Below are 27628 nucleotides of genomic sequence, written 5' to 3'. Positions count from 1 at the left end.
GTAAATCAAATATTAATGATGTAACAAGGAGAAAGAAAGGACTTTTTTAAAATAAATTATGCAGTTAAAGAAATTAAACACAATTAAAAATAAACCGCAGTTGGAAGTAAAAAAATATATCAGAAAGAGAGAAAAAAATAATTAATTTTAATACTTTTCAGTACTTTAACAGGAAAATAACAAGTAAAGCATCTGTGAGATGAGAATGCTGTAGATGACTCATTTAATGAATATTTCACGCAGCTGTTTACCATGGGTAAAATTATCAACAACATGCCTCAGACTGATGAAAGTTCTATATGAAACAGTACGAGTATAGAAGTGGGCCTGGCGACATCAGGAAACTTTAAATTTTATCCAATTGAATATTACTACATGTTCATTATAATATTAACAAAACTCTTCCAATACTTTGGTTTTGATAGCAGTAATACCAGTTGATTGGAAAATTGTTAATGTAGCACCCATTCATGACAAAACTAATTAAAGAACAATATATCTGACTTTTGTTACATGCAAGGTTATGGAAACTCTGCATTAAACTAAATTAAAGGATCATCATGCACTCTAGGGGACAATCACTTTGGATTTAGATAAGGTAAGCTTTGTTTAACAACTTGTTTGAGTTCTCTGAACAGGTAACAGCAATAAAGGATACCGGCCAAACATATGATAAGACGTATTTTGATTTTCAGAAGTTGTTTGGAAATTCCCTCCAGCCAACAGGTATTCAAGATAATAGATGTATTAAAATTAAGAACTGATTAATGAAAAGAATTTAGAAAATACTGATAAGGGGTTAATTTTCGAAATGGGAAAATGTAATAAGTGGAGTACCACAGGTATATATATTAGGACCACTACTCTCATGTCTATCAATAATTAAGATACAGCATCAAGAAGCAACACAGGACAAAGATGAAGTTATTGATGTTGGCACATCAATTACATCTTGTTGACAATATAGGAAGGCATTTAAAAATGCCAACAGAGCATTAGGGTATATAGCAAAAAGTGAATAATTTAAATCAATGATGCCATGTTAAAATTGTACACTGCCCTAGTAAGATAATATAATGTACAATTATTGTCACCACTCAACAAAAAGGACATTCCTGATTTGAAATAATTTCAGAAAAGAATACAGAATTTGTGCTTAATGTCCTGGGCTGACCAGCTGAATCTTTTTAATTCTGAACATGGAAAACTCAACAGTGAAATAAACCAGAGAAGGCACTCATTTAACGTAACGAACATAACAAACCTGACACCCTGGATTCTTTCAAGAGGTAGCATGTTGAGATTCTTGGATGATAAACTTTTACTGACTGAATGAACTAGGTAGGCCTTTCATTTGTGACCTTTCCTATGCTGTTATGCCAATTCTGTTCAAGAAAGTCAGGTAACTCTTCTATTAAGAATTTGAGGATTCCTGGATTACACACTTTGCCTTTGGAAAAACTAGGATAACCTTTTTGAAGAATAAAATAAAACAGCAGTTTAATTTCCTCAGTACATGATTAAGGGTCATATTAAGTCACCATTTCTTGACCTTGTATAATCACAACTTGTGAGAGCAGCCATCTATCCCATACTGCCTTGCAAGAAGATTAAACAGCTCAAATATCTTTTAAGGCAAAACAGAAAAAGGTTTTTGTTCTTCTTTACTGTACTCCTAAAAAGCAATGATATAAACTTTCACTCACTTTTCCTTAACATGTACTAAACCCTTTGCCTGAGACTGTGGTTTGTTTGTTCAGACATTTAAGGTTCCTTGAAATCTATGGCATGTTTCCCAACGTCTTTTCCCTTGCTTGAAACCACACCATTCCAATTAATTTCACCTTCCAATCTATCCACACATGGACAGTAGATTTTACTGACTTCTGAAAAGTGTTCTGTTGTCTCTACAAAAACAAAATCTTTTGCATTTTCTCACCGGTTTAATAATTAAAGTTTCCTTGGTGATGGTAAAGTGCTAAACTGCAGAACAGACCACAGTGAAACTGTAAAACAAACAGAAATGTTTGGAGAGTTCATGTTTTATTTAAACAGCTCTTCTGGAATCTGTTTGGCTACATTATTGATTATATGTCTGTGCTAATCAAGGCATATGTTATACAGCTCATATAAAACTATATACATTTACCTCACCTGCATATACAGGTGAATAACACAATAGCCATGTTATAAGGTTAAGTCTAGACTATAACTGATGCAAGTTTACCTGCACTGTATGTATATATAGATTGTTTTACATACAATTAAAATCAATATTTCAATAATTAAATCTTTCAAAAATCATTTAATTTACAAATCAGATTGCACACTTGCTGTGCGAGTGCCCTTTAAGTCATTGTTTGAACACCAGGCATGTACACCCACTGCGGCAATAACTGTGTTGCATCAACGTCACATCGATCTAGTCAAAGCTCGACATCAGAGAATGACACTCCAGGCTCTTATGAGTTCTTTTGCCTCCGAAGAGCAGCACCTTGACATCAGAGATGTCCCAGAGGATCCTGATGGCATTTAAACTTTGATTCTCCAGAGAAAAGAAAACACATGACATGAGCACAGTACAACTGAATTCACTGCAAGTGTTAGCCATCCCAATGAAGCTGAGTTTTCTGGCAGCAAGATAAGATCCCCAAAGAGGACAAAAGCACAGCTACATCCTTCAAACAGACACCTAAAAGCACTAATGTCACAATCTCCTAGATAAAGTTCTCTGAACGCTTCGAAAGACATCTTGCTTTTACGAAACAAGGTCCAAGGAATGTGGCCTCAATTGTTCGCCAGTGTTTTCTGAGAATATGAACGCTGAACACAGTTCCTACATTTTGCCACAGACAGAACTGAGAAGTGAACATGTAAGCATGATTTCATTCCTTTTAGCCTCTGTAAGCCATGGCACAGCAACAATAAAACTATGGTTTATAATTAGACTTTTCTTTTTTTCCATTTCAACAAAAGAAAGTGAACCTCAAAAGTGATGACCAACTTCACTGAAATGTGTACAATTATAAGTTCTGTACAGTAAGATCAACAAGTGGTTAGCAATTTTTGAAAATTACTCCAGCACATTATCAGCTGTCTACCCATTTACTGACATACAATATTTATTTCCACACAAATGTGTCCAATCTAGATCTCATTTTTTTACTTTATTGGAAAAATGCACTTTTAAATTCTTTGGCGGTTTGAAAAATTGCTGTTTGTTTTTGCAGGGAGACAGAACTATTTCTGAAGACAAATGCACAAATACAATAATTTAAAAAATCTACTACATATTGAAAAAATATCTGAAGAGTCTTTTCACTCATTGGCATGCACAGCTAAACATAAGCATTTCTTACATTTGACTCTTTTCATTACTCAGCTACCTACATATCCTTGACATGTGAATTTGTAGAGTAAGAAAAGTTCTGTTTCAGAGAGCAGGAATCATAGCGCATAAAAATCACCTAATTTACTCACTTTCTGCCATACAATCCAACCAAATCTTTCACCATATAAAAGTAAATACAAAAATGCGAAACTGATACTATACGTCTGAACATAACACACACCTATAGCATCAGTGTTTGCAAAACATCCACCACTGATCATGCCTTGTATCGGAAGCTCAGGTTCACAGTGCTGTGGTGTATTTTTGTCAACTTTGAATTCTTGAATGCATTCCTACACATCTCTGATGCAGAAATGATAATGCATGCTTGTGTCTTTTAAAGCTTTGATTATTGTAACGCAGTGCTTACTGGTGTATCCCAACAAGCTGCAGCATGTTCAGACCTCAGCTGTCTAGATTTGAAACAAAAACCAAAATGCATGAGCTTGTGTCAACTGGTTTAGCTTCCTACTGGGATCTGTGCATTTCAGAATAAGATTTAAAGTATTGCTGCTCACTATTAACGTCTGAACAGTGTGACTGCTGATTACATTGATGAAGTGTTAACCTCCACATGTTGTTTGTTCTCTTTGGACTCTTCTTCAGTTCCTTCTTTGAACACTGCAAGACTGTACTATCTGTTCTATCACTCCAAGCCTCTGGAATGGTCTTCCATTTTATAAACGCACTTTTATATTTTATACGCTAATTTTTAATTCTATTTGTTACCATTCTCATTTATGTATGCCTGCCTCTTTTGTTTAAATGTTTTATTATAAAGCACCTTAATATGATGCAGCATAAAAGATGCTACACAAAACAACTTTTACCTTGTAAAATAGTTTTGCTGTCTGAATGAGAATGTCCTTGTTATAACACTAAGGTCTCAGGGACCTTTCTTGGTTAAATACCCCCGTCTACTTCTGCATTGTTATATTCAATCAATATAATATAATAACATATAATATTAAATCAAGAAAATAACCTGCTTTGAATCAGAGTTCCAATTTTATTATATTCATATTTTATTTGAATGTTTTACTATTCAGTTTTAATAGATATATTACTCTAAGAAAGTCTAAATGTCATAAAATGACTTCTCAGATGCAAGAAAATTTATTGAGTATACTCTAAAAGTGAATTCCTTTGTTTTAAAGCGAACATCAATGAAAACATCAACGCAGATGATATGAGAAAGAAACATACTTGTGAAAGAAAAAGAGTATGATAATCATATCCTATTAAGTATTGTGTGGCATAAGGTACTCTTGTTTTGGTATACAATGCAGACTACAGTGCAATCATATTGAATAGAATGGACTTCAAGGATTCAATGTTTTCTAATGAATACACACATTGCGGCAATTGGTCAACAATAAAGAAAGCACTTTAGGAGCAACATATTAAGGAGCATCAAGAAAACACAGAAAGTTCTATGAATATGAGCCTATTTCTTCAGTTTCTTAATGCTTCTTTCCCCACTGCCGCTGGCAGGTCTGATTTTGTTCTGTACCAGACATTTTATTTAGAGAAAAGTCACAGAATGCAGAATATACAGGGTAAAAAGTTTTATAGAAACTAAGGTTTAGATCTTTTTATATAAACTAACAGCTAATGGTGATGATACAGGCTCAATTTACAGTCAATAAAAAGAGAGCAAACACAACCTGTGCAGTGTCAAATAAAATTAATACCTACAATATCAAACAGAAATATTACACATACTAAATAAAATAAAATCTCTGACCAAAGTTATCAGATGCTGTTTTTCATTTTCCTTACACATTCTATTCATTAAAAATGTCAACATGCAGACTGGATCACAGGACATATTTCTCTGTTTTGCTGGAACGTCCTGTTCCAGCAGGGACAGTGAATCAGCCAGCACAGCACGAAAGCTCCTCGGCCCAAAATAGCCAGAATCTACTTTAATTTGTATGTTCAAGGACAAGGTTTTACCTGGCAGCTGATCTGAGTTAAATATTTACTATTTCTGCAGTAGAGATCAGGGAATGTTGGCCCTTTTGCTTGGAAGCAAATTATGCAGGTTCAATTCCCACTCTGTGCCGTAGAAAAAAGTTCCTTTAGTTCGTGAAATAGTATGCATAGAAGCTTCAGTTTAAAAGTCTACCACAGAGGTGACATTTCTGCTAAGTGCACAGTTCAACAATACCTCTTTTCCACTGGTAAACCCAATTCAGGGGGTCTGTATGATTCCAGACACTTCCTTAAAGCATATTTAGTTGGACTGAGTGAGAATCAAACGACGAAACCCTAGCCTCATAACCGGTCTCATAACCGTTTGGCAGTAAATTGGTCAGAGGGTGCAGTTAACGAATTTCGTCAATACAAGAGTAAACGACTGTGTATAGGCTCATTACAAATTAGGCGGATTGCAGTACTGAAGAAGAGCTGGAATCCTCAGTACGAAATGAAATGGTATATGGTCAGTTTAACTTGGGGGTGAACAGTAACAGACATATGCTGACATCAAGTAATGCCATGCAAAAAGTAAAAGAAAAAGGGAAAAAAGACATTTGATTTTGTCTTATACAGTATGTCACAGATGATGCCCAACAGATCAATGTGATTTATGATCCTCTGTAACGTGATCATGTAGATCTCCTACTACTGAACACAAAGACATATTTTAAATCCATAAAATGGCTCCTGAACCAAAGGATACTTATACTTATTTTTTACAATGTACAAAGTAGGAAACACAGTTCAGATCTCTCCCTTGCATCGAGTAATTCCTTCTTAATTCCTTCATAGTATCCTGCTGAGATGATTATACCTCACCTTTTTTGTTTTACAAGGTATAGTAATTCAATGACACCTAATTTTAAGTTAAGTGAAAAAAGATTAACCTCTTTCACATAAAAATAGGTAATACAAAACATTCTAACATACCCTCACATTTTAAAACAAAACGCCTGGAGTAAGGAATGTGTGTTAGAAGAAGCAGCAAGCTGAACATTCCTCATTGGAAATAAAACAGGAAGCTAAAACCATCTGGGAAAACCAAGATTTAAAGCAATCAGGAATCACTCACTTCATCTGACCACTGTATGATACCGCATGTGATCTGAAGGCATTCAGCATAAAATATCAGACATTGTTTTTTTCCCTGTAGGAAAACATCTAGTAGCCTTGAGTGCAGACTGTGGGTCTTTTCAGGAAACCACAATCTGCTAGAGTAACATGTTTTTGAACTGCTTATATATAAATTATACACACTGAATATGTATGGCAGATTCTGTTGAGTCAGATTTGCATAAGAAATGTTAAAATGAGAGGAAGCCATTCAGCTTGTTTTAGTTTGGTTACTGGTGGCTAAGTGATCTGAAATTACCAATCACCCTTCAGTAGATTTCAGATAGGGTCAGATTTAATCCGTTTATCACTTTCCTGTGTTATGCCATGGTTTCATTAGTTTTTTCATTTGAACAACGATTTCCTCCGGTGGGGAAAAAAGAAAATTTGCGAGCCACATAAGACAAGAAGAAAGGTTACAAACAAGACATTTAGCCCATTTGGAAGGTAGCAGTTAATCAGAATGTAACAAGAAAATACAAAACAAAAATAAAAATAGCTATTTCCCGTCCCACACAAACCCCATCAGTGGTAAACTTAGTATTACTACAATGGACCCTCCCCCTTATGTTACAAGGCAACAATGGAATCTACAAGTTACAAGGCTTTGACTGCATCAGCTGCAGAACTTTAAGGCTCCTCCAACCTCCCCACTAGCCCCACATAAACGGGCAATTGGAACTTCCAACAAATAATATCAAGACAGGACAGGATCCTCTAATGCCAGAAGAGGGAAGAACTACACCACCACTTTGTTAACTGAAGCAGGGAGGTCTGCTGCTGTTAGGGATCAAACTGGTGTCATAGAATTCAACTGAATTCTACCAGAGACCTAAATGTGAACCGGGCGTGTCAAATAGGAATATCTATTTCCAGAAAACAAGAACCTATGAATACATTCTACAATGTGTACAAATATGCCCAAAGTACCCATCCCATGGATAATTTCTAGTTTTATTTCTGCTCTATCTTTACAAAATATGATTCCATCTATGAGAGACCAAATACACTCTATGAAGCTTTAAGTGAATCGCACTAGGATTAGTATGTTTGAAGGCCAAATTTGTCCTATTCATAGAGAAATATTTCATTTATTTAGTCAACATAAGAAGCCATTCCCCTTGCTTCACCCCTAAAATGAAACTAAAAATAATATCTGATCATGCACTGCGTACTCGGACAACATCGTGCTCCAAGAGCAGAAAGAAAAATATAACCTGGAAGCTTGCATTGTGATGGAATTAGAGAGGGTTTCTCTTTAAAGACAGATGTAAAAAGTTGTTTTGTCACTTCAATATAAAAAAGAGAAAGGACAATTGCCTGTGAAAGAGGAATTACAATTCTGAAATAAAATGATGAATTATGAATAACAGGAAATTGGGTATGCCATGTCTTTATGATTGTGTGTCTTTTCTTCTCTGGACATTAAACCTTTTTGTGTAATTATTGGGCCAAGACACAGTTTAAAATATTAAAGAGAGACCCCTGTGTAAATTAAGTGAATTGTATATGTTGATAATAGACTTTCCTCAACTGGACACCAACATACAGAAGTGTCAGGGTTGATAAAACAGACAATGCAGGGATAAAGCATTATAAATAAAATTGAAAATGTGGCCAAGCCAGACCCCCTGTGGACTTTTCACATTGCTGTAGAGAGGATATTTTAATAAGTTAATATATATAGTAATTTCAAAACTCTAGAATGCAGTCTATACCAGTAGCTTCATAGGGGGGGAAATGGGAGTCAGAGAACTAAAATGCTAGGAATGCTAGGAAGCATCCTAATTTTTATGAAGATACAAGCTTGAAGAGAATTAGGGAAATGAGTCCATCTGTTCAAGTTAGTAACCACCTGTTTAAAAATTGTTATTAGGACCACTCACTGTGGTGACATGTCAAGTGGAGTAAATCTCAATGTCAAAGAATCAGAAGTGTTTGATCACTAGCGGTTTCCAAGGTATGCAGGCTTTCTCAGGTATAGATATTATACACTGATAATGCACCAGAATTATTGAAAATAGAAGGCATGACAAGAATTGAGAGATGCCATTGACATATAACAATATATCATCAGTACAAGTAATATAAAATGGTGAGTATCATTAATGACTACAGGAATCGAAGTACTAAGTTTACTAACCTGTATTAGAATTTCAAAAGACAAAAGCAAATACAAAAATGTGAAAGTGGGCATCACTCACTAACTTCCCAAAACCTTAGATGACAAAAATACATATATAATACAGGTCTAGTTAATAACAAATTCAGCTTCTTATTTTTAACTTACTTCTCAATAAGTGAAAAGATTAGTTAAAAAAATGTAGGCTATCCATTGCCTCTGGGTTTATCATACTTGTATGTAATAATTATCTGTAGTAATTGTAAGGAATTAAAATTTTTACATCCAGCATTCACCACAACCTGTAGAATCACCTTGTACGTGCACTTTTCTACTATTTTAAACCAATTTTCTGTGCCGCCGATTCATAAAAGGTTTTATTGCCAACAGCAGATTCATTCATCACGATAACCGATCCTTTATCCGTCTCTGCATGAGCTTCAGATGATTTCTCAAGAAACCTGATGAATGATAAACTCCATGTGCTCAACTGCTTGAAGTAATAATGAAGGTTTGAACCCAGACTCTACAATCTGGGTATTTCTGATAGGGATACAAGAAGAAAAGCTTTAATTCAACAGATAAATCTCTTCAAATGTTATTCAAAATGTTCAAAAAGGAAATTTTAGTCAGGGAAATACTGGTTCCAAGTGTGTCCTTGGGTGATCTGTGTCACTTGCAAAGAGTTGGCAGATATGAAGGGCCTTCCTCATCCAATTAGTATTTAAGGTGGAATTACTTGATTTACCACCTTTTCCATTAGAGTCAGAACATCTGCAGAACTGACACCAGCAGTGTCAATGCATTCCTCTCTGCAGAGAGGCAACACTGTTTTAATTTGTTGGTTTTTCAACAATCCAAAACTGCACCTGCATTTATAATGACATCTTCTATATTTTCCCATAACTGTGCCCAAGTGTACTTTCCTTATTGTACTGATTTTAATTAATTTTGCAGTTTTAACAACCACACCCATTAGATACCCATTCTTTGTTTGTGTGAAACATAATAATATTGTAATATTATTATTCATAATATAAAAATAATAATATTATATACAAATACAAACAATAAGATAATCATCTCTTTCCTTTGTGAAGCATACTGGTCATTGTAGGAATTTCAGACTGAATCTAGGACAAGCCAATTCTCCCAAGGAGTTACAAAATACAGTAAACATGAGCATAAACTTGGGTTTTTCTGGTAGCCTTCTGTTTATCACTTTAAGCTTATAAACAACTTACAGATCAGAGGAGTGCAAACGTTGTCCATCTAGGCTATTTGGTAGTTAGTAACTAATCGACCCAATAATCTTATTCTTGAAATGAACCAGAGTATAGACTTCAGCAACGCAACTGGATAGCTTGTTACATAGTCCCACAAACCTATGTACAAACGACTGCCGCATGTTACTGGAAAGCATGATACATAAATAATGAAAATAATCATGGTTTATGTGCCACATATACCTAAATATGTTTTAGAATGCTTGTAAAGTTAAAAAAATTGATGAAACATTAGGGTGCCATCCTTAACCAGTTCCTCCTTGCCATGCTGCTCCATTTATAAGTACAACCTGATTTAGGTTGTGTCTGGGTGCCTTCCACTTCTTGATTAATCATTAATGATTGACTTCACCAAGCTCAAAGAGATCCTCATTTTTAAACTCTCCTCTTGATCTGTGCATTCATACAACTGAGAGACTTTACAGATATACCCGTATTTATTCTGGAATTGTGTGAACCACTTTTACTGCACACAGAGGCCACTCAATTAACTGTATGGCTTAATAAGGTGAACTTTAATTTAGGTTTCCACAGCAATGGGTTTGAATGTTTATGCCATCATTACTTTTGTCTTTCAACATGGACAAAGCAACAACATGGGAAATTGTGCAAGGGCATAAATACATTTGCAAGACACTGTAAATCTAAAGAAGAATGATGCAGAACTGAAAATACTGTAACATGTTAAATTGTTACAAGTGGTACAGTACACATTTTTCTTTTGACTAAATAAAGACAAATTTTCATATAAATTAAAAGCTGCAAATGTTTCGTAGTGCCTCAGTTGAAGAGTACGGAATAAATACTGTAGAGCTCTAAACAAAAAACTTTAACAGTAAAACTTTATTTCTTTTAGGTTTATTTCTGCTGCTGTAGGAAGAACATGCCTACAATTTTCCACAAAAAAACCCACAAGCACTTGAAAGACTGGAAGATATACCGTAACTATAATAAAGCCATTTATTTCCATTCTTTGGCAGAACACTCAGACTCATACCTCATTAATTGAAATTCTTTTGTGAACACTCTACCTTAGTATTAGTTATAACAAAATAAAATTCAGATACAACTTAAACTAAAAAACAATACAAAACTGGAGCTTCACAAAACAAAGAAGAGGTAACAATGGGCATATTAATTTCTTAAGACAAGAAAAGACATATGTCCATTCTATCATAGTTTTTGCACTATGATTCCTACTAAATACTGAAGATTTAACGAATTAGAAGACTGATCCTACACTTGTCCTGGTCTTTGGGCCAATCTTCCTACACACATCCTGACAGAACTCTTGGAACAGTGTACAGGTATCAACAGAATAAAAAAACAGAAAAGATTTACCATGTGATAAACCACTTTAAAAAGAAACTAGATGCCTTGCATAGTAATAACAGCTTCATTCACAGCTGACTAATGTCTTCAGGGATTATATGCCAAAATTTTAGTGCAGGCTTGTATCATAGTCTTTTTTGCCAAGTGGAAGAAGGCCAACAGCAATTTCTGGCTCATTTTCTGCATGTCATAGTAGTTACACACCAAAAACTAAGGCGTGACAATGGTGTGCATAAACATGCACATTTCCAGAGCATTTTTTACATACAATTAACGTAAGGAAGCTCTCTCTTAACATACACAGAGTCAAAGGAAGAAATAAAATGATATGTGGTACAAAAATTCTAAGATTGCTAAAGAGCTAAAACATACTTAGCAAGTTGTTTTTTTAAGTCTCCTGAAAGCCAAGAGCAGATGACGTGTTCTGAAAGCTAGCTACAGAGAAAAAAAAAATTAAATGGAATTTGAACATAACTTTGAGTCACAGATCTCCTAAACAGATGCAAATTAAATTTCATGTTTTCTTCAGAATTATTTACAAATCTATAAGTTTAAAATCTAACCATTTTGAAGAAACCAAATGGAATTAAATTCCATTTGGTTTCTTCAAAATGGAAAGAAACCATTCCTTTTAAGGGTAGGTACCAAACCAGTGTAAAGGTTATACTGTAGATTCATGTTAATTTACTGCAGTCATTTTCTCACAACCTGAGTTTCACTTTAAGAAACAAATTGATACCACAGCTTGATGTGCCAGAATATGAGATAAGCCTGCAATTTGTTAAAAGTACTGTAACAGACAAAATGGCAATGACTTACAATAGTACAAGGACTACAAGTACACAGAGAGGTAAACTAACCTAAGTACTTATTCATGGCAGAATATCAATCTAACTAATGGAATAAAAACAACTAATACATAAGCAGTTCAGATCCTTCAGTTTCTTGTGATTACATAGCAAACCAACGTAAGAGGTAATAATTTAGACTATGGACATTTCCTGACTTGCAAAGAAAACATCACTATAAAATAATTAACCAAAGGGGTCTCAGCATATTAGAGTGGACATTCATTTATGTACAGTAAGATTTAATTATTATTATGAAGATAGATATAACATTTTTATAATATATAACAAATATAATGTATACAATAATTGTCCTCTCTGGCACAATTTTGGAAAAACATTGAAATGTTTCATAAACAGCTCAACAATATGAGACGGAAACAGTGGAAACATTAACAATCAAGGTCATGAACAAGTCATCAAGAAGAATACTTCATGGGCAACAATAGGCAAGACTATTGGTGTAATTTCACAGCAAAGAATTGTCTCCTGCCACCCTTTCATACAATCCTAGGTCAAAATGTTATACTGATCAGACACACGTCATAGAGGGTGATACAACACATAGAGTATGTGCCCTTGGACATATACTGTTTCAAACCACACTGGTGTTGAAAAATAAAATATTTTTGGTTACTGGCACGATCACTTGCCCAAGTTAAAATAATGTTTGTGTGTTGTCCTTCTTCATGATTTAGGATTTATTTTCATATATTCATTTTAGACTAATAAATGCACAAAATGTCATGCAATCAAAGGGCAGCACTTATGAGATTTAACCTGAATTCAGGATTCAACAGCTCAAATGCACAATACGACCTTGAGGCAAATATTAATCTAAATCTAACAATTTACAGTACTCTAAATGACGTAAAACCATGAAAGCAGTATCTGGATATTTTAGTGTTTCCAAGGAAACCGTGTTAAAGATCATACACAGACACAAATGTTTCTTTGGTCTTTGTCTTACTTGTTCTCATTGCTGGCATCATATCGAGGCATTGGGTCGAGGTCATTGCCATTTACATCATAGCTGGCCTGTGTATCCTGCAACATGGAAAAGAAATGTCGGGTTACATTGATGGATCACACTCAAGGATCATGAAATGATTACACAATCTGCTGTAAGAAAACTCTTGGTTTGTAATCCATACACATCCAACGTGTTCAGATTTTCAATCTGAGTTTTTATTTGAGTGTGAATTATTTTTCTCATTTACCATAGAAAAAAATAATATATCATCATAGACACAAATTTTCTAAAAAGAATGAACACCTCTTGTACTCAGATTGCCATAGTCATTGTCGTCTGCTATTGCTGCAACAAACAGCAGGACCACCCTATTAAATTTACAGTGATGAGCTTTAGTTTGTAAATTCTGCTTTATTGTGAGTCATCCAAGCTATAAAAGTAGAAGCTGAAAGCTTTCTATTTATTTTAAAGATATGAGTTAATACAGCTTTAAGCTGAAAAGCACATTTGAACTTGTTGACAGCTCCAAATATAATTAGGCAGTTACAGTCCATGTGTACAGAGCCTAATTTTAAATAAAACAATTGCCGTTTTCTCAGCCAGATGGAACTCATCTAGGACTAAGAAGAGGTATGGTCAGTGTGGTTCCATCACCAGGTACTGCTTTTGAAATGCTTTGTTTTGGAAAAAACTCCACAAATGTTGCTGAGGTTTAGCTACTTTTGAATGTTTTGTTTTAATTACAATTTACTGCATACATACCATGTGCATGCATACAATGTATATTATGTAGCCAAATATATTGAATAAAGACATAAAGAGCAAAAATAGCAAGGCACCATGACAAGTTACAGAAAAGTGCTTTGTAGCAATGTACAATAACAATGACAACAACAAATAAATGCTACATGGTTGGGTTCATAGTGTTGGTATTTACCCTATACTTCTATATAAAATAATAGGTATTCTTCAAAGGTTTACACAGCTGTCTTTAATTTGATTGTCTCACTACAGGCACTCACAAACGCCAAAAATCTCAGTGACCAAACAGTTACCATACACTTTAGTGGTATAAATCTTCAATGCTTTCAGATCATTTATAGGGAAGACAGAATAAAAGTACAGAAATGGAGAGGAAAGAAGAGAGCAGGCAAAGCCTGGAGAGAGAAGAAACTGCTTTAAGAGAGAATTCTCTTCAACATACTAATTGACCAGAATCTATTACGGCAATTTGAGCACTAAGAGAACTGGATTCTAGGTCTTACCAAAAGGACGTGTTGTCTTATATTTTGGTATTGATTTCTTATTTGTGTTACTCATCAAGCGAAACTTAAATTGTTATTGTTCAGTGATCCATTGTTTTATGGGGAAATCAGTCCCCATTTTTAGCATCCATTTTAGAGATTAAGACCTGAAAAGGATATTTGTATAAGAAACTAGTTCCCTTTTTTATTTATGCTTTATTTGAGTCTGAGATGCCAGATAGTTTTGAATTTCTGGGAAATGTGTATTTGTATGTGTTATTAAAAATTAATATTTCCTGTCCCTTTTAAGCTTTCTGTCTTATAATTATGTTATTTCCATGCCGCGCAGGAGAAAAAAAAAAGAACACATGCCAGGTTGCTCTCAATTTTCCCTGAAAAACACTATCCAATTGCATAAAGCTGGTGTCAGAAACTGATACTGATACTGATTTGATCAGATGAAGACTAATATTTCTTATTTAGTAATTATTACCCCATAGTTTGTAACAAAGATATTTATTGAAATAGCATAAACACAAATGTAGAACTCAAAAGGCTTCAGCAAATAACGGAGTGCCCTACTTGTAAACCTGCAGGCTACAAACTGGCTTATACCCTCAGAAAACTGCTGAATCAGCAAGCATTGAATTTTCACATGACAACGTATTAACACTAAGTTAGCATAAAGGGCAGTTAATGTAAAAAAAAGTTTCACTGTCATATTCAAAACCATCAGAAAAAAATGCCGAAACATTTGGCGTTACAGCTTTGGTTTGATGCAAGGAAGCAATAGATGTAAAATAAGTTAAAGATGCATTCATGGACTCTAGACTGTTTTGATACAATTGTCATTAGGTATGGATTTCTGATAGCTTTCGGAATACTAAGAATGTAAATAATTTACACTGTATATCATACATAATTTAGTGCTTGTTAGGTCTCCATAATTAAACAGAACTATTCCATTGTATGGTTCTGATTGTAGGTAATTTAAATATTAAGTTGTGAAAGTGTTTAAAATTTAAAAACAGCTTTCATAATCGGAGTATAGGCCCCTAAACAGTTTATTTGAGTAACCTATACATATTCTAGGTAGGATAAGAAGCACTGAAGGGTTTCAGTAAAAAAGAGAAGCTTACATAATTCTGTATGAGATCCGGGTGATTTCTTTCAATGCCATCATCCAATATGGTAACCACAACATCTTTTCCAGTGTAGCCCCTCTTCCAGGCTCCCACAATGTTCATATCAGATTGACAGTTGTGGATATCATCACTGCAATGCTACAGAAAAAAAGACAGTTTGCACATCAATAACAAAACATGACAAAATATTAACATATGGCAGTGTTATAACAAAAAAGGTAAATGCATTAGAACATACTATGACCCCTGTTCATAAAGAGTTTACTAACACGTTAAATCTTCTGTGTGTTTTAAAAAAGGATGATACAATTTTGGATCACAAAACAGAAAGAAATGCTTCAACATAAAGCAGTAACCAAATGAATGCAAGTAACACCTTATAATTATTTTGTGTTGTACATTTAGTTAGGAAAAACAGATGTAAAACATTCATTTTTGATGCTTAGAACACATGATGACTTCTATAGTCCACATAATGTCCATTTCAGTCTTCATTCTATCATCAGCTGATTGTGACCAAATTCTCCAAGTGAAATCGGCTTAGCATTACCACAAAAAATGTATTGGACTACACTGCCTGACCGACTTCAAATTGGTGTACAACACCAATCTCTGTCTTGCTATGAGCCTGCAGTATTTAGCTCAGCATCACCAGATACAGAGTTGGGATAAGTCAGCCAGGACTGTTACTGCCCCTAATGAAATAGTAACTACTCAGATTTCCCAGGTGGCTGTAGACTCTCACTCACTGAAGACGTTGGTGAGTGGCATGCCACTGAAACTCCTGTATGACACTTTAAAACTCAAATCAATGGCTCAATGGGTTACAGGAGTCTCTGCTTTTTCTTTCTCTCCACATGGGTTCAGCTGTCATGGTTTTAAGCCCAGGTGTAAAGATACAAATAAAGATACCAATAAAGATCTCAAATTGGGTAGGGATACAACAAAAATATCTGGTGGTCCTAACTTCTAAAAAGAAGAAACTAAAATAGAGGGGGAAAAAACAAATCTCTAGAAGTTAATGAGTAACTATTAAAAAAAACATTTAATTTGCTTCAGTTTCTATTGTCCACTTCTAACTCATAAAACCATTGTGACAAAATGAGCAAGTGTTTAAGATGCCTTCCAAAATCATATTTACCTTGCAGCTGACTTAAAAGAATATAGCTGAGCATTCTGCTACTATTTAATTAAAGCACACTGAGTGATGCTTTGCTTCCAATGGAATTTCCCCCTCAAAATCTTTTCAAAATAATAACCAGAACCTCATGCATCACAAGGCATTTGCTTACAATAGAAGAATATCATGTTACTTTCTTTAAACTGTGATACTTTACATACAACAGATTTGATATTAAACCTTCTTTTATGAAACCTCATGTGCCCTTCTCAGTTACAGAACCATTTTATAATTACACTGAATGAAAATATCTTATATTTAAATTTTATTTTGAGCACAGCAAGAAAAATAAAATGCCTTAAAAATCAGAGCAGATTATGCATTTGACTAAGTGTCAAATGATTCTTGAAAAAAGAAACAGGACAAATGTCATTTGTAAATATGGCATATAAATCACATTTTTAAATGTGAAGAGCAGCACAGTGACACAGTGGTGAGCATTGCTGCTTCGTAATGCTGGGGCCCTGGGTTCAACTCCCAGGCTGCTATCAGCATTGTGTTTGTGTGGGTTTCCTCTGGGTGCTTTGATTTCCTCCCACAGTCCAAAGACATACTAGTAGGTTAACTGGCTTCTGGGAAAACTGGCCCTGATGTGAGTGTCTGTATCAATGCGTGTCCAGGGTATATCTTGCTTTACGCTTGACGTTGCTGGTTAGTATGTGGTCCAGTTCCCCCCCAAAACCATCTATCCTATTTTCGAATATACAGCTCCATGACCCAAAACACTTTTTTCCACATAGCACTTGTAAGACACAGCTACCCTTTGAGTGGTATGGACAGAATTGTATATTAGGCATTTGGTAGACTCCTAGTTATAATGTCTCCTAGTAATATTTTACATCCTGGAAATTTTAACTTGCGACTGCCAGTATTATAAAGCAACTTGATACACCGAAAATATTGTAAATATACGTCTCAGTAATCATTTTCATTGGTTTTGGTAAGTTATTTTATGTGAGTTATTAAGAAGCCCAATCTTAAAATAGTAAAAGAAAATCTCAGTGATACTGAGTACAAGTCTGAAAAAGTTCAGAAAAACAACCTAAAAAAATGTATATTCCAAACTACCTGATATTGCAGTGTTTAATGGCTACAAAACAGCAACAGGAACAAAATATTACTTTTCAGCACCTCATCTGGAAGTGGCTTAGTTTATAACCCTGATGGAAGGGAAATGAAATCACACTCAACCCAGGTGTCTGTACTTCAATTTTTTATATTTTTCACACTATGTCAACCACTGCAATGGAAACATACTCAGTTTGTGCAGACTGACAAATACTTCCAGGTACTTCTATAATTTAATACCACAATTTCAGAATTTGCCAATTTGCTATGCTTTTTCCTTGTGTTGAAAACAGTTATTCCGTTTTGTCTCAACAATGTCTTGACATTGTTGTGAACTGGAAAAATAAGTTAAAATTGATGTTTTTTGTCAAGTTAAAAGAGGTTTATTGCGGGCACAACAACATCATACCCTGGATTCAAGTCATTGTCGTGTTTGTGCCGCCACCTACCACATTCACAAAATAATGAGCAGTGTAATAAAATGGATATCAACTGATTATTTTCTGAATGGCAGTTTTAGCTACAGATAACCTGGTATAAAGATATTAATACAATCTCAAGGTTCTTTTTTTATATTGTTAACTACTTAAAGGGCTAGAAACTATACAGACTATTTGCTATTTACAGTAATCCTCCACCGATAACCAGGAGTTTGTTCTTGGTGGGCCATCCAAAAAAGGATTGTGTTTGTCTCTTATTTCTTTTACAATTTTAGTCTAGTACATTTTATTTGACCTTATTCCACACATGATTATTCCCGGTAACTATACTTACATGTAATATATGTTTTATACTGTAAGTAGTCTTAGAATTAGTAAGAAAACAATGACAAATGTTTTGCTTCAAAACCATGACAACTAATAAAATCTTGCAGAAGACTGCCAGAATTACCAGACAGTGTGCAATCGAATATACTGTTTAATTTTCTTCACCGGGTACTCCACTCTTTTCATTATTTGGAGTTACAGTTAGAAGCTGGTTAAGAAGAAAAAAATGTATTTTTTAAAGATTTGGGTACTTGTTTGTATAAATCAAGCTATATTCATATTAAATTAGGGACAATTTTTAGAAGCAAGAACAATATTGTTTCTCTGTTTTATAATGCAAAGCCCAGCTAGCATGACTTTATTTTCTCTTTTCACAGAAGTGCCCGGCAAGGCAACTCTAGGCTCTTAAGTAACATTATAGACTGCTTGTTCCCTTCCAGGCAAAAATGCAGTCATTACCTCTTTGAGAAGTGCATTCATCAAGGCCCCTCCGCTGAGTACATTATCAAAGCAAATCTTTTGACTTTGTTGCATCTTCTGAGGCCACTGGAAGTTCACTAGAAACACTGCAGTTTTTGTGCTAAGAGATGGCTCTGTCCCTTTCCCAGGATGTAATTTCCCTTTAATTCTCTTTTCTTTCTTGTCTTATATTTTTCTCCGTAGCAGAGCTGGAATTGCAGAAGTGGATTCCCTTAAAAAGCTCCGATATATTAGACTCCAGCCCTGATGTAGGCACCTAGGTTCCCAAAAGAATATGTTTGTCCAATAATACACCTCTAGGCATTAAGAAATCATAACCTTAAAGCCAGTGACTAGGTAAGTGTATCGTACCAAAACGATCAAAGTTCCTTGTATAGCCTCCAAAACCCCCTCACACTCCCACCTGCAATGTTGAAATAAGCCATTAATTATATTTACTTTGCATTTGGGCTGTCCCATTTGAATTTACTAAGAAACAGGAACCAACTAATACTGTACGCTTACAACTACAAAAGACTATTTTTAACTCAGAATTTTATTTTCTTAAGTTGACACAACAAAACCCTGCTCTTACACAACACTGTAAAACAGTTTCCTTAACATTATTTTGATTCATTCTGATATAAAATTACCTTGGAAAGTAAGAGACAAGTGTTAAGCAGAAGGTAACATACTGCCTGGGGATAACTGCAGATTCAAATCTGCATTATAGATATACTTAAAACATTTTCCTATAGCCACTCTCAGCATTTTCTTGTCCATATGACAAAATAAACAAATATGTAAACACTTAACACAGATATACTTACTGAAAAAAGCTACAAAGTGAAGTCACCCATATAGCAGCTGTGTTTACTACTATTTTGACAAAAACATTTCTAAAGCATTCATACCACAGGTGTGGAAATCATCTTGATTTAGAAAACCATAACTATCATGTGCGAGAGTGGTTATCAAAACACTTGAAAAAGAAAAAGGGAAAGATAAATATAGGTTAACATACATCATGTATTTAACGTAATAAAGCAGTGAACAACCCTTTCATACACAGGGCACCAAAACATACATTTGGATGCTTTTCAGGTATCAAAAGACTTTTGCCTAGATTTATTAATATTAAGACACTGGGTGTGAAGATTTAACACTATGGATTGCTAAAACTGTATGTTTATGTTCCCCTCCACTTAATTTCTATCATATGTTTATCATACTTTATGTGATATAACATCAGGATTTCACTCGGTATAGTTCTTTATAAGAAACATATGACTCAAAAGGTCTATTTCTGACCCGTCAGGATTGTGGATATTCTCATATCCTCTCAAATCCACTTCCAGGATCTGCACATTTTGTGGCTAATGAGTGGCAAATGCTGTGAACTCTGGGAATATACATGTTCTATAGAGGAACAATTTAAAGGTTTATTCTGTGCTGAAAAGAGAAGAAAGAAAACACAACGTTTTGGCTGTGGAGCCACTTCGGGTGCTTGCTGGGGCTGTGCATTTCAGTGATGTTCTTGAGACGACAGTTTAAATCCAGAGTCCATTTGTTAGCATACGCTATATATTTATACTGCTTACTAAACCATGTGTTGGTACCAATGTGCTACAATATATTTATTATAATAATATTTTACAGACAATTTCTTCATAAATGAGGGTAACACAGACAAGAGTTTTTTAAAACCAAGTACTAAAAATGCCCCCAAACCCAAATGGTTGTAGGAGTATGGAGCAAGCTGCCCAGCCATGTTGTTGAAGTCAATGCCCTGGCTTCTTTCAAGAAACATCTAGATGAGATCCTTCAATCAACTTGTTACAAACTAATAAACAGACTAGATGGGATAACATCATAAATACATTCACTTCAAAGCTTAACTAAAACCGCATTGTATAGTGAGCAAGGATTGTTATCCAAGCAAAAATGTATGATCCACTAGAAGCTATGATAAAAGACTACTTTGATTAAACCCATTTTAATAAACACTTAAGAAGTTCCTCAGTAAGTGTTAAAGGTGTTCCTCTAAATGTAAAAGCTCAATCCTAAAAAAATGTGTAGTTAATTTTAAAATATTTAAGCAGTTTGAGAAAAAAACATAACATGACTTCAAAACTGTACAGGACATTTACTATCTTCACTGCTTTAAAGTATAACTTTCTTAGAAAACAGGAGGATGTTGCCTCATTATGACTCATCATTCTGTCATGGCTGGCAGAAAATCTTGTTTTCTGATTTTACATCTCTTTTGTGGCTACTTTCCAGACTATTCCACGTTTACAAATTATTTGCTCAGAAAGTTCAAACTCTCATTGGAAAAAGGAAGTTGTTTGTTAATTTTAAAATTAAACTTGCTTTTTCTGGTCAATGTTCTAAAAGTAAGATAATCATTGAACAATTCCTAGAAAAATCCCACATTTGAGTTCTGAAATAGCAGTTATGTAAATTAATTACTTTTTATGGAAATACATTAAAGGTAACATTTAACTCTATTTGGCTTAACAGTATAAAACAAAACCAGCAAATGAACTTTACCTTTCCCATTTTATTATCAGCAATTGTCACAGCAGGCCTAGGTCAAAAACTACATTATAATAAACACTTCATTATATCGGGACCTTTTTTGTATCTGAATAAACAGTTATTGAAGAGATTCCCAATCTGTCCTGATAATAGCTACAATTGAAATGAGCATGTATATAAAATTTCAGTGTATATATACAGTATCATGCACACCACATTTCAAAAATAACGTTTAGAACAGAAAGCTTCACAACAGTAACCACAATTACAGCAGGCAATGCAAAAAAAGAGTTTTATCATAATTGTACCAATGAAACATGAAAAAAGGCAGCAGGAACAGCAATTAGTCTGTAAGCATTGCAAAGAACAAATAATTACCAGGCCAAAATAAATAATGTTGGTATTGTAAGAGCAACAGTTTTCCCCTACTCCAATAAAACAGTCATCAATTGTCTTGTCCAGGTTACCCTTTCTAAAAGGGGCTTTGGTTATAGTACTTTTTCAATGGCATACCATATTTTGAAGTTTTAATGCCTAGCACCAGTTAATGATTATTATTAGGTTCAAAATAATGAATGTCTGCCTATTTTGAAAGCACTTACCATTACATTTGCATTACAGTTTTTTAACTGGCACTCAGACAGACAAGAGGGTGTCTTGGAAAAAAACATCCAAAGAGCTCTCAAAAAGAAAAGGCTTTCATTTGCATACTTACTATGTACCACATGCTTGTCCACTTGGGGTCATTAAAGTAAATGGATTGAGGAGCACTGGCTTTATAATCCCTTTTTATCCTCCTTTTAACCACCTGCTGCTGTATCCATTCCACCTGCCAACAAGAGAGAAAAACATTGTAACATGAACTATTGGTAGAAAACCAATAGTCTTAAGGAACAGTCCAAAATTGCCCACCTACACCTTCTTATTTTATTTCATTTATTTTATTTTTGACCCTTCTTTTATAATTTATGTAGTAGATATACCTTCAGCTGACTGAATTATCAATAAATGTAGTCAATAGAAGGTATACCTACTAAATAAATTACAATAGAAGGGCAAACATGTTTATTATATAAATGCTGAGTATGACAGTAAACAGCTTTCTAACCATGAACTTCACAAACTGAACTGGGTTACAACACTGAGTCAAACCACTGATTAATATGTGGCATGTTTTCTTGAACACAAGTATTCAAATGCCATTTCAGACATTGCTATAGATTTTGCATACAAACCACAGATGTTCCTTCATTTAACCTGTAAAGCAACTATTAGACTACTAGTGTCTGTATTTGATGGATAATTAATCAAATAAAAGCAACATAATACAGCGACAGATCCCATAAAAATAGTGCAGTTAAAGAATTAATATACTGGGTCATAGTCTGGTTTTGCCCCATTCATAGTACTGAAACAGCTTTAATTAGAATAGTGAATGAATAATGCTTCTGTCTTCAGACACTGATACCGTCTCTGTTCTTGCCCTTGTAATCCTTTGACACTATCAATGATTACATATAAATTAATAATTAAAAAAACACTGTTGGCCTGTCTAATTGTGTCCTCTTCTCTTTGAAACTGTACAAAAACAGATTCTAGTAAGCCCAGTTACATACACCTACATGATGCGTGTTCATGTTTATTACAAGTTACATGTAAAGTTCCGCAAGGCTCTATGCTTGGACCATCACAGCCTTCCATATAGATACACCTCTGAGGGACATAATCAGGAAACCGTTTTTCCTCAAGGTTTCTGTTATAGATGTATATGTAAACCTCAGACAGTTCAGTCAGTGTCAAGAACAAAGACTCCTTAGAATTGCAGAATGGAGGACCCTGTGTTCCTTATATCAAGAATGAGAACATTTTATAAACAGGCAAAAATACTACTGAACTATGTACAAGTTACATTAAAATTTACTGGTTCATCTTTTAAGTTTTTTCACTTTCCACTGACATAGGAGATGCAGGCCAACCCTAAGACAATTTGACTTGTACAATATAAGGTTGAATTAAATACTGACTTACAAAGCACTAATAAAATTATAGCGAAGAATGAAGTACTGTAAAGATATGTGGCGATAATATACAAAAATGTTAACATTTCTATGACCTATGGCATTAAAACCATTACTGATTGTAATAAACATATTTTATACCAGTACCTTAGCACCTGCACTGAAATCATTTGGGAACATAAGAAAATCAAGCTTAAGATGGACTATAAATGTAGAGCACATTGCACCAGACCAGAAAGAAACTGTTCAGCTACGTTTGAAACAAACAAAATAACGGCCCATCCTTAGAAAGTACTCAAAAATCTCTCCAGTAACAATGCTGACAACAAATGACTAGGAAGATTAAGGAAATTACATTATGAACTAGAATAATAACTGGTTTCTTCTTCCCCACAGAATAAAGTATGAAAAAGCAAAAGTATTTATTTTTTTAAGTTATTGCATTATAGTTAGTAAAAAGACTTTCCTTAGTTACTAAACTCTTTGACAAAGTACAAAGTCACTGCAAGCAAAAGACCACTTTACTTCATTTGGATTGGCCTGAAGAAAAGTTAAACAGCCAATGAGCTTAACTGCTCCTACGGAGAGCTTAGAAGGTTAAACAGGGCATGGAATCTTCACTCTGGGAATGTCTTTCAGAAAAATTCTTGCCTAAGAGCTTTTGTTTCTGGACATGCTCTGTTAAGTAACAATGTTTACTGCTTGCTCATCATAATCAGGAGAAATGGTCTGTGTTTTTTCCCAGCATTACAGCTTGAATCAAGCTTGCTTTCTTGAACCTAAAATAGATATCAGCCAATGCTAATGAGCTTTAAAATGTGTACTGCCAAAATTCTAAGGATCACATAAACTACTGTAAGTCCACTGGTTCTCTGAAGGCTGAAATTATTAAATAACTGCTCATGACCTGGAAAAATCATTAAAAATGATTGTAGCATATATAATTGAAGCATATTATTAAGTCAACTGGTGTCATAAATAAAAGTTTGCTTGTCTGTATAAGGGAATATTCACATTTGACAAAGAGCAAAGAAAGCCAGTGCTATAGTGCTATAAAACCAGGATTGCCCCCAGACAAAGGACTCCCTGGAAACAAGTCTCTTCAGTCTTTTAAAAGCAATTCCAGATGATAAAATAAAATACAATTATTATTTTCTTATGCCATCATAGAAATCCAAATCTACTGTTTAAATGCCATGATGTAAAAACAAATGACACCTTCACATACATTAAAACATATTCAAATGTCGCTTAAAAAAATGTCAAACTTTATGAAAAATACTATACAGGGGGAAAATATTTTAAATATATGATTAAAATATCTCATGCTTATATAGTTGCATATTGCTTGGGGCAAGATGGGAGCTTTTTCATTTTTAATGAAAGTTTAAAAGAAAACATTAGTATGTACCAGACGTTTTAAATTACCAACATTTTAAAACCCATGTATTTAAGAACATGGATTATTATTAAGACTAGATTCATCTTTCCTCATGGCCCATGGCTTTGAGCCTGAAAATACATGCAAATGCCCTTCTCTATGTCATTTTCATGATTTGGTGCCCAGAACTGAATGGTGTGCTCCAGATCGGGTTAACTAGGTCATTACACAACTTCACTTTAACCTCTCTGAACTTCTGTTCAGTGCTCTTAGATGCAAACCCAAGCACTCTGTTTGCATTTTTAACTACTTCTTCAACCTAGACATTAGCAGTGATATTCAAAACATTTTACTTCACCCATAAATCGCTACCTCAGATCTGGACCACACATTTCAAAATTAAAATCATGATTTTATTACTAGCTGTGCCTCCCCTCAATCCCTTTAATTTTGTGTCATATCCACCCATTTTATAATCTTGATTGGATCTGTTTGGCTCACTTGTTTTACCTAATTCTATCAGATATTAGATAGATTGACTACAACTAAAACAGTCAATGTCTATTACTTTAAAATTTGCAAGCAATGTTCTTTGGAGTACTTTACAAAGCCCACTCCAATAAACAAATTACACAATGAAAAGCCAGTTTATCAAACAAAATATTTAGTAACAATTTTAATAAAAATCAGAGAATGCTTGTTTCAAGCAGGAACCTCCTCTAAGAAATTCAAGATGACCACCCATAATAGAATTAAAAGAAATTCTCAATTAAAAAGAAACAATACTGACCACTGGCCGGCACATTAAGTTCTCTTTGACAGTGTCCATGATTTTTCCACAAAAACTGTTATGCAAAAATTAGTTAGAACAGGAAAAATGCAGGTGAGTACCACACTGTGAAATATTAAAAGCCATAATATTGTGAGATAAGGTTGATTTTGCTAATATTTTATGTAGTTTACTTAATGTCTTTGTAATCAGTTTGAAAATATGGAGCACCCTCATACTGTACAATATAACCCAAAACATAACTGTGAATTTGCCATAGTACTACACGTATTAAGCTATGAAGGAGATAGATTACAAAGTCAATTATTTTCCACAAGTCCTTCAAATAGACCTGCTAGAAGTCAATTACCTCAAATCCTACAAGCGGTTCAACCATTCAAAGATGAGACCATTTATAATACTTTCATCTTAGAGCTTTTTCATGGGGCATTAAATCAGGTAGTAAAGTGGTAGGTAGTGGGAGGTAGACAGTACCACAGATAAATACAGAAATTCAGCTAAATTATGAGCACAGGTCAGCAATTTTTAAAGTTTCTTCTACTTCGGAAAGAACAAGCACTTAAAAATCACTCAAGCATTGACAATTGCACATATAAAAAATGTAAGTCAGCCAGTTACATAGACATATTAAAGGGGTGATACTTTATAGGAATCGTACAGCAGCTCTATCGAGCTCCCTGTACAGAAACATTTTGTGTAGTTCAGTTAATGCCCCTGTAATGTGTCTGAAAATATGGAGTACCCTATATTGTACCTGATGACCTATTCATATACTACAAAACACTCTAAATATCATTTCTAGATCCTCAAAATCACCCAAAACTAGGGCTGGGCGATATGGCCAAAAACATGATCACAATAATGTTTTTAATTAAAACATTAAAAAATTCCAATAAAAAATTTCATATTAGTCGATATCGACAATTATCATGATAAATGTCAAATCATTATTTCTTTCAAGTTTAAAGGCAGATTTTTTCTCCTGAGTGAAAGTTGAAGAAACCAGACAGTTAATTGGTAAATTAAACAACTCTTTATTTTAAGAACACAACAAACACTTGCCAAACAGCAGAAACAATAAACAAAACTGAGGTAAAGAGTATTCAAGTCTTTTTTATGTCAAAATATGCATGAGTAAAATTTACAAAATAAATATCTTAATAGAAAACTTAAATACTGCAGTGTGATAAAAGGCAGCACAACATTTGCTTCAGTGTCACTCATTTCTCCACTCTAACTACAATCCTGTCAGCCACCACCGTGTGGGTAAACAACACCACGTTAGCTGCCCGGTCTGGAAAACGCACGAGCACTCGCGCAGTATTTTGTGCGCATGCGCATATCATGTGCAAAGCATAAACATATATATCGAACATTTATCGAACTTTTGTTAAAATTATATCGAGGAAAATTATATAGTGATAATTATCATTATCGAATTATCACCCAGCCCTACCCAAAACCACAACATTCCCCTTAAAAAAGGGTTCACCCCAGAAAAATTATCTTTGAGTTAATCATTTGGCCTTATTTTAATCTAACTTCCTCTACAAGGACAATCAGAAAATCAGAATCTTGAGGCAGAATTTTTTCCTACATTTTGGTTAATTCAGAATGGAATGACCACTAAACATAGTAAATATCTGCACATGAATAGTAGTATATACATATTCACTGTGTTGTTACTTGGGAGACTTTATAGTTATTGTCATAACAGTCCAGATCATGACACCCTTGTACGTTCAATTCACCTGACTCAAATGATCACAAAATAAAGAACAGTTGTACTATTTGCCTACCAAGTAAGGCATCAAATAAAACCTCAACCTAGAATACAGAACTCATTCCATGCCACTTCTTGAATGCACAGGGCAACTCCTAAAGATTGTTGGAGAACTCAATGTGCACAGCAGGGATTAGATGGGCTGGAATGGATTTAACGTTTCTTAACATCCTGTGCAGCATCTGCCACTTTATGTGTGTATCT

The 27628-nt window shown here is 34.4% G+C and overlaps 1 protein-coding gene across 4 annotated transcripts in view; it reads right to left on the bottom strand.

Annotated features, from left to right (window-relative positions):
- Nucleotides 1–27628, bottom strand: part of pcsk5b (proprotein convertase subtilisin/kexin type 5b) — a 144814-nt gene that overhangs the window by 93823 nt on the left and 23363 nt on the right. For 3 of the 4 annotated variants that reach the window (XM_006626990.3, XM_015367947.2, XM_015367953.2), the window contains exons 3-5: nucleotides 22168–22281; nucleotides 15432–15575; nucleotides 13046–13122 (exon numbers count right to left, since the gene is read on the bottom strand). In XM_006626990.3, the coding sequence (XP_006627053.2) occupies nucleotides 13046–13122; nucleotides 15432–15575; nucleotides 22168–22281 (335 nt within the window). Of the gene's footprint in view, nucleotides 1–13045; nucleotides 13123–15431; nucleotides 15576–18911; nucleotides 19197–22167; nucleotides 22282–27628 lie in introns of those variants that run through there. The other variant, XM_015367942.2, reaches the window with a different exon arrangement.

Source organism: Lepisosteus oculatus, chromosome 3, assembly GCF_040954835.1.
Source record: "Lepisosteus oculatus isolate fLepOcu1 chromosome 3, fLepOcu1.hap2, whole genome shotgun sequence".
Classification (NCBI taxonomy): domain Eukaryota; kingdom Metazoa; phylum Chordata; class Actinopteri; order Semionotiformes; family Lepisosteidae; genus Lepisosteus; species Lepisosteus oculatus.
This window is presented reverse-complemented; position numbering and strand designations above follow the sequence as displayed.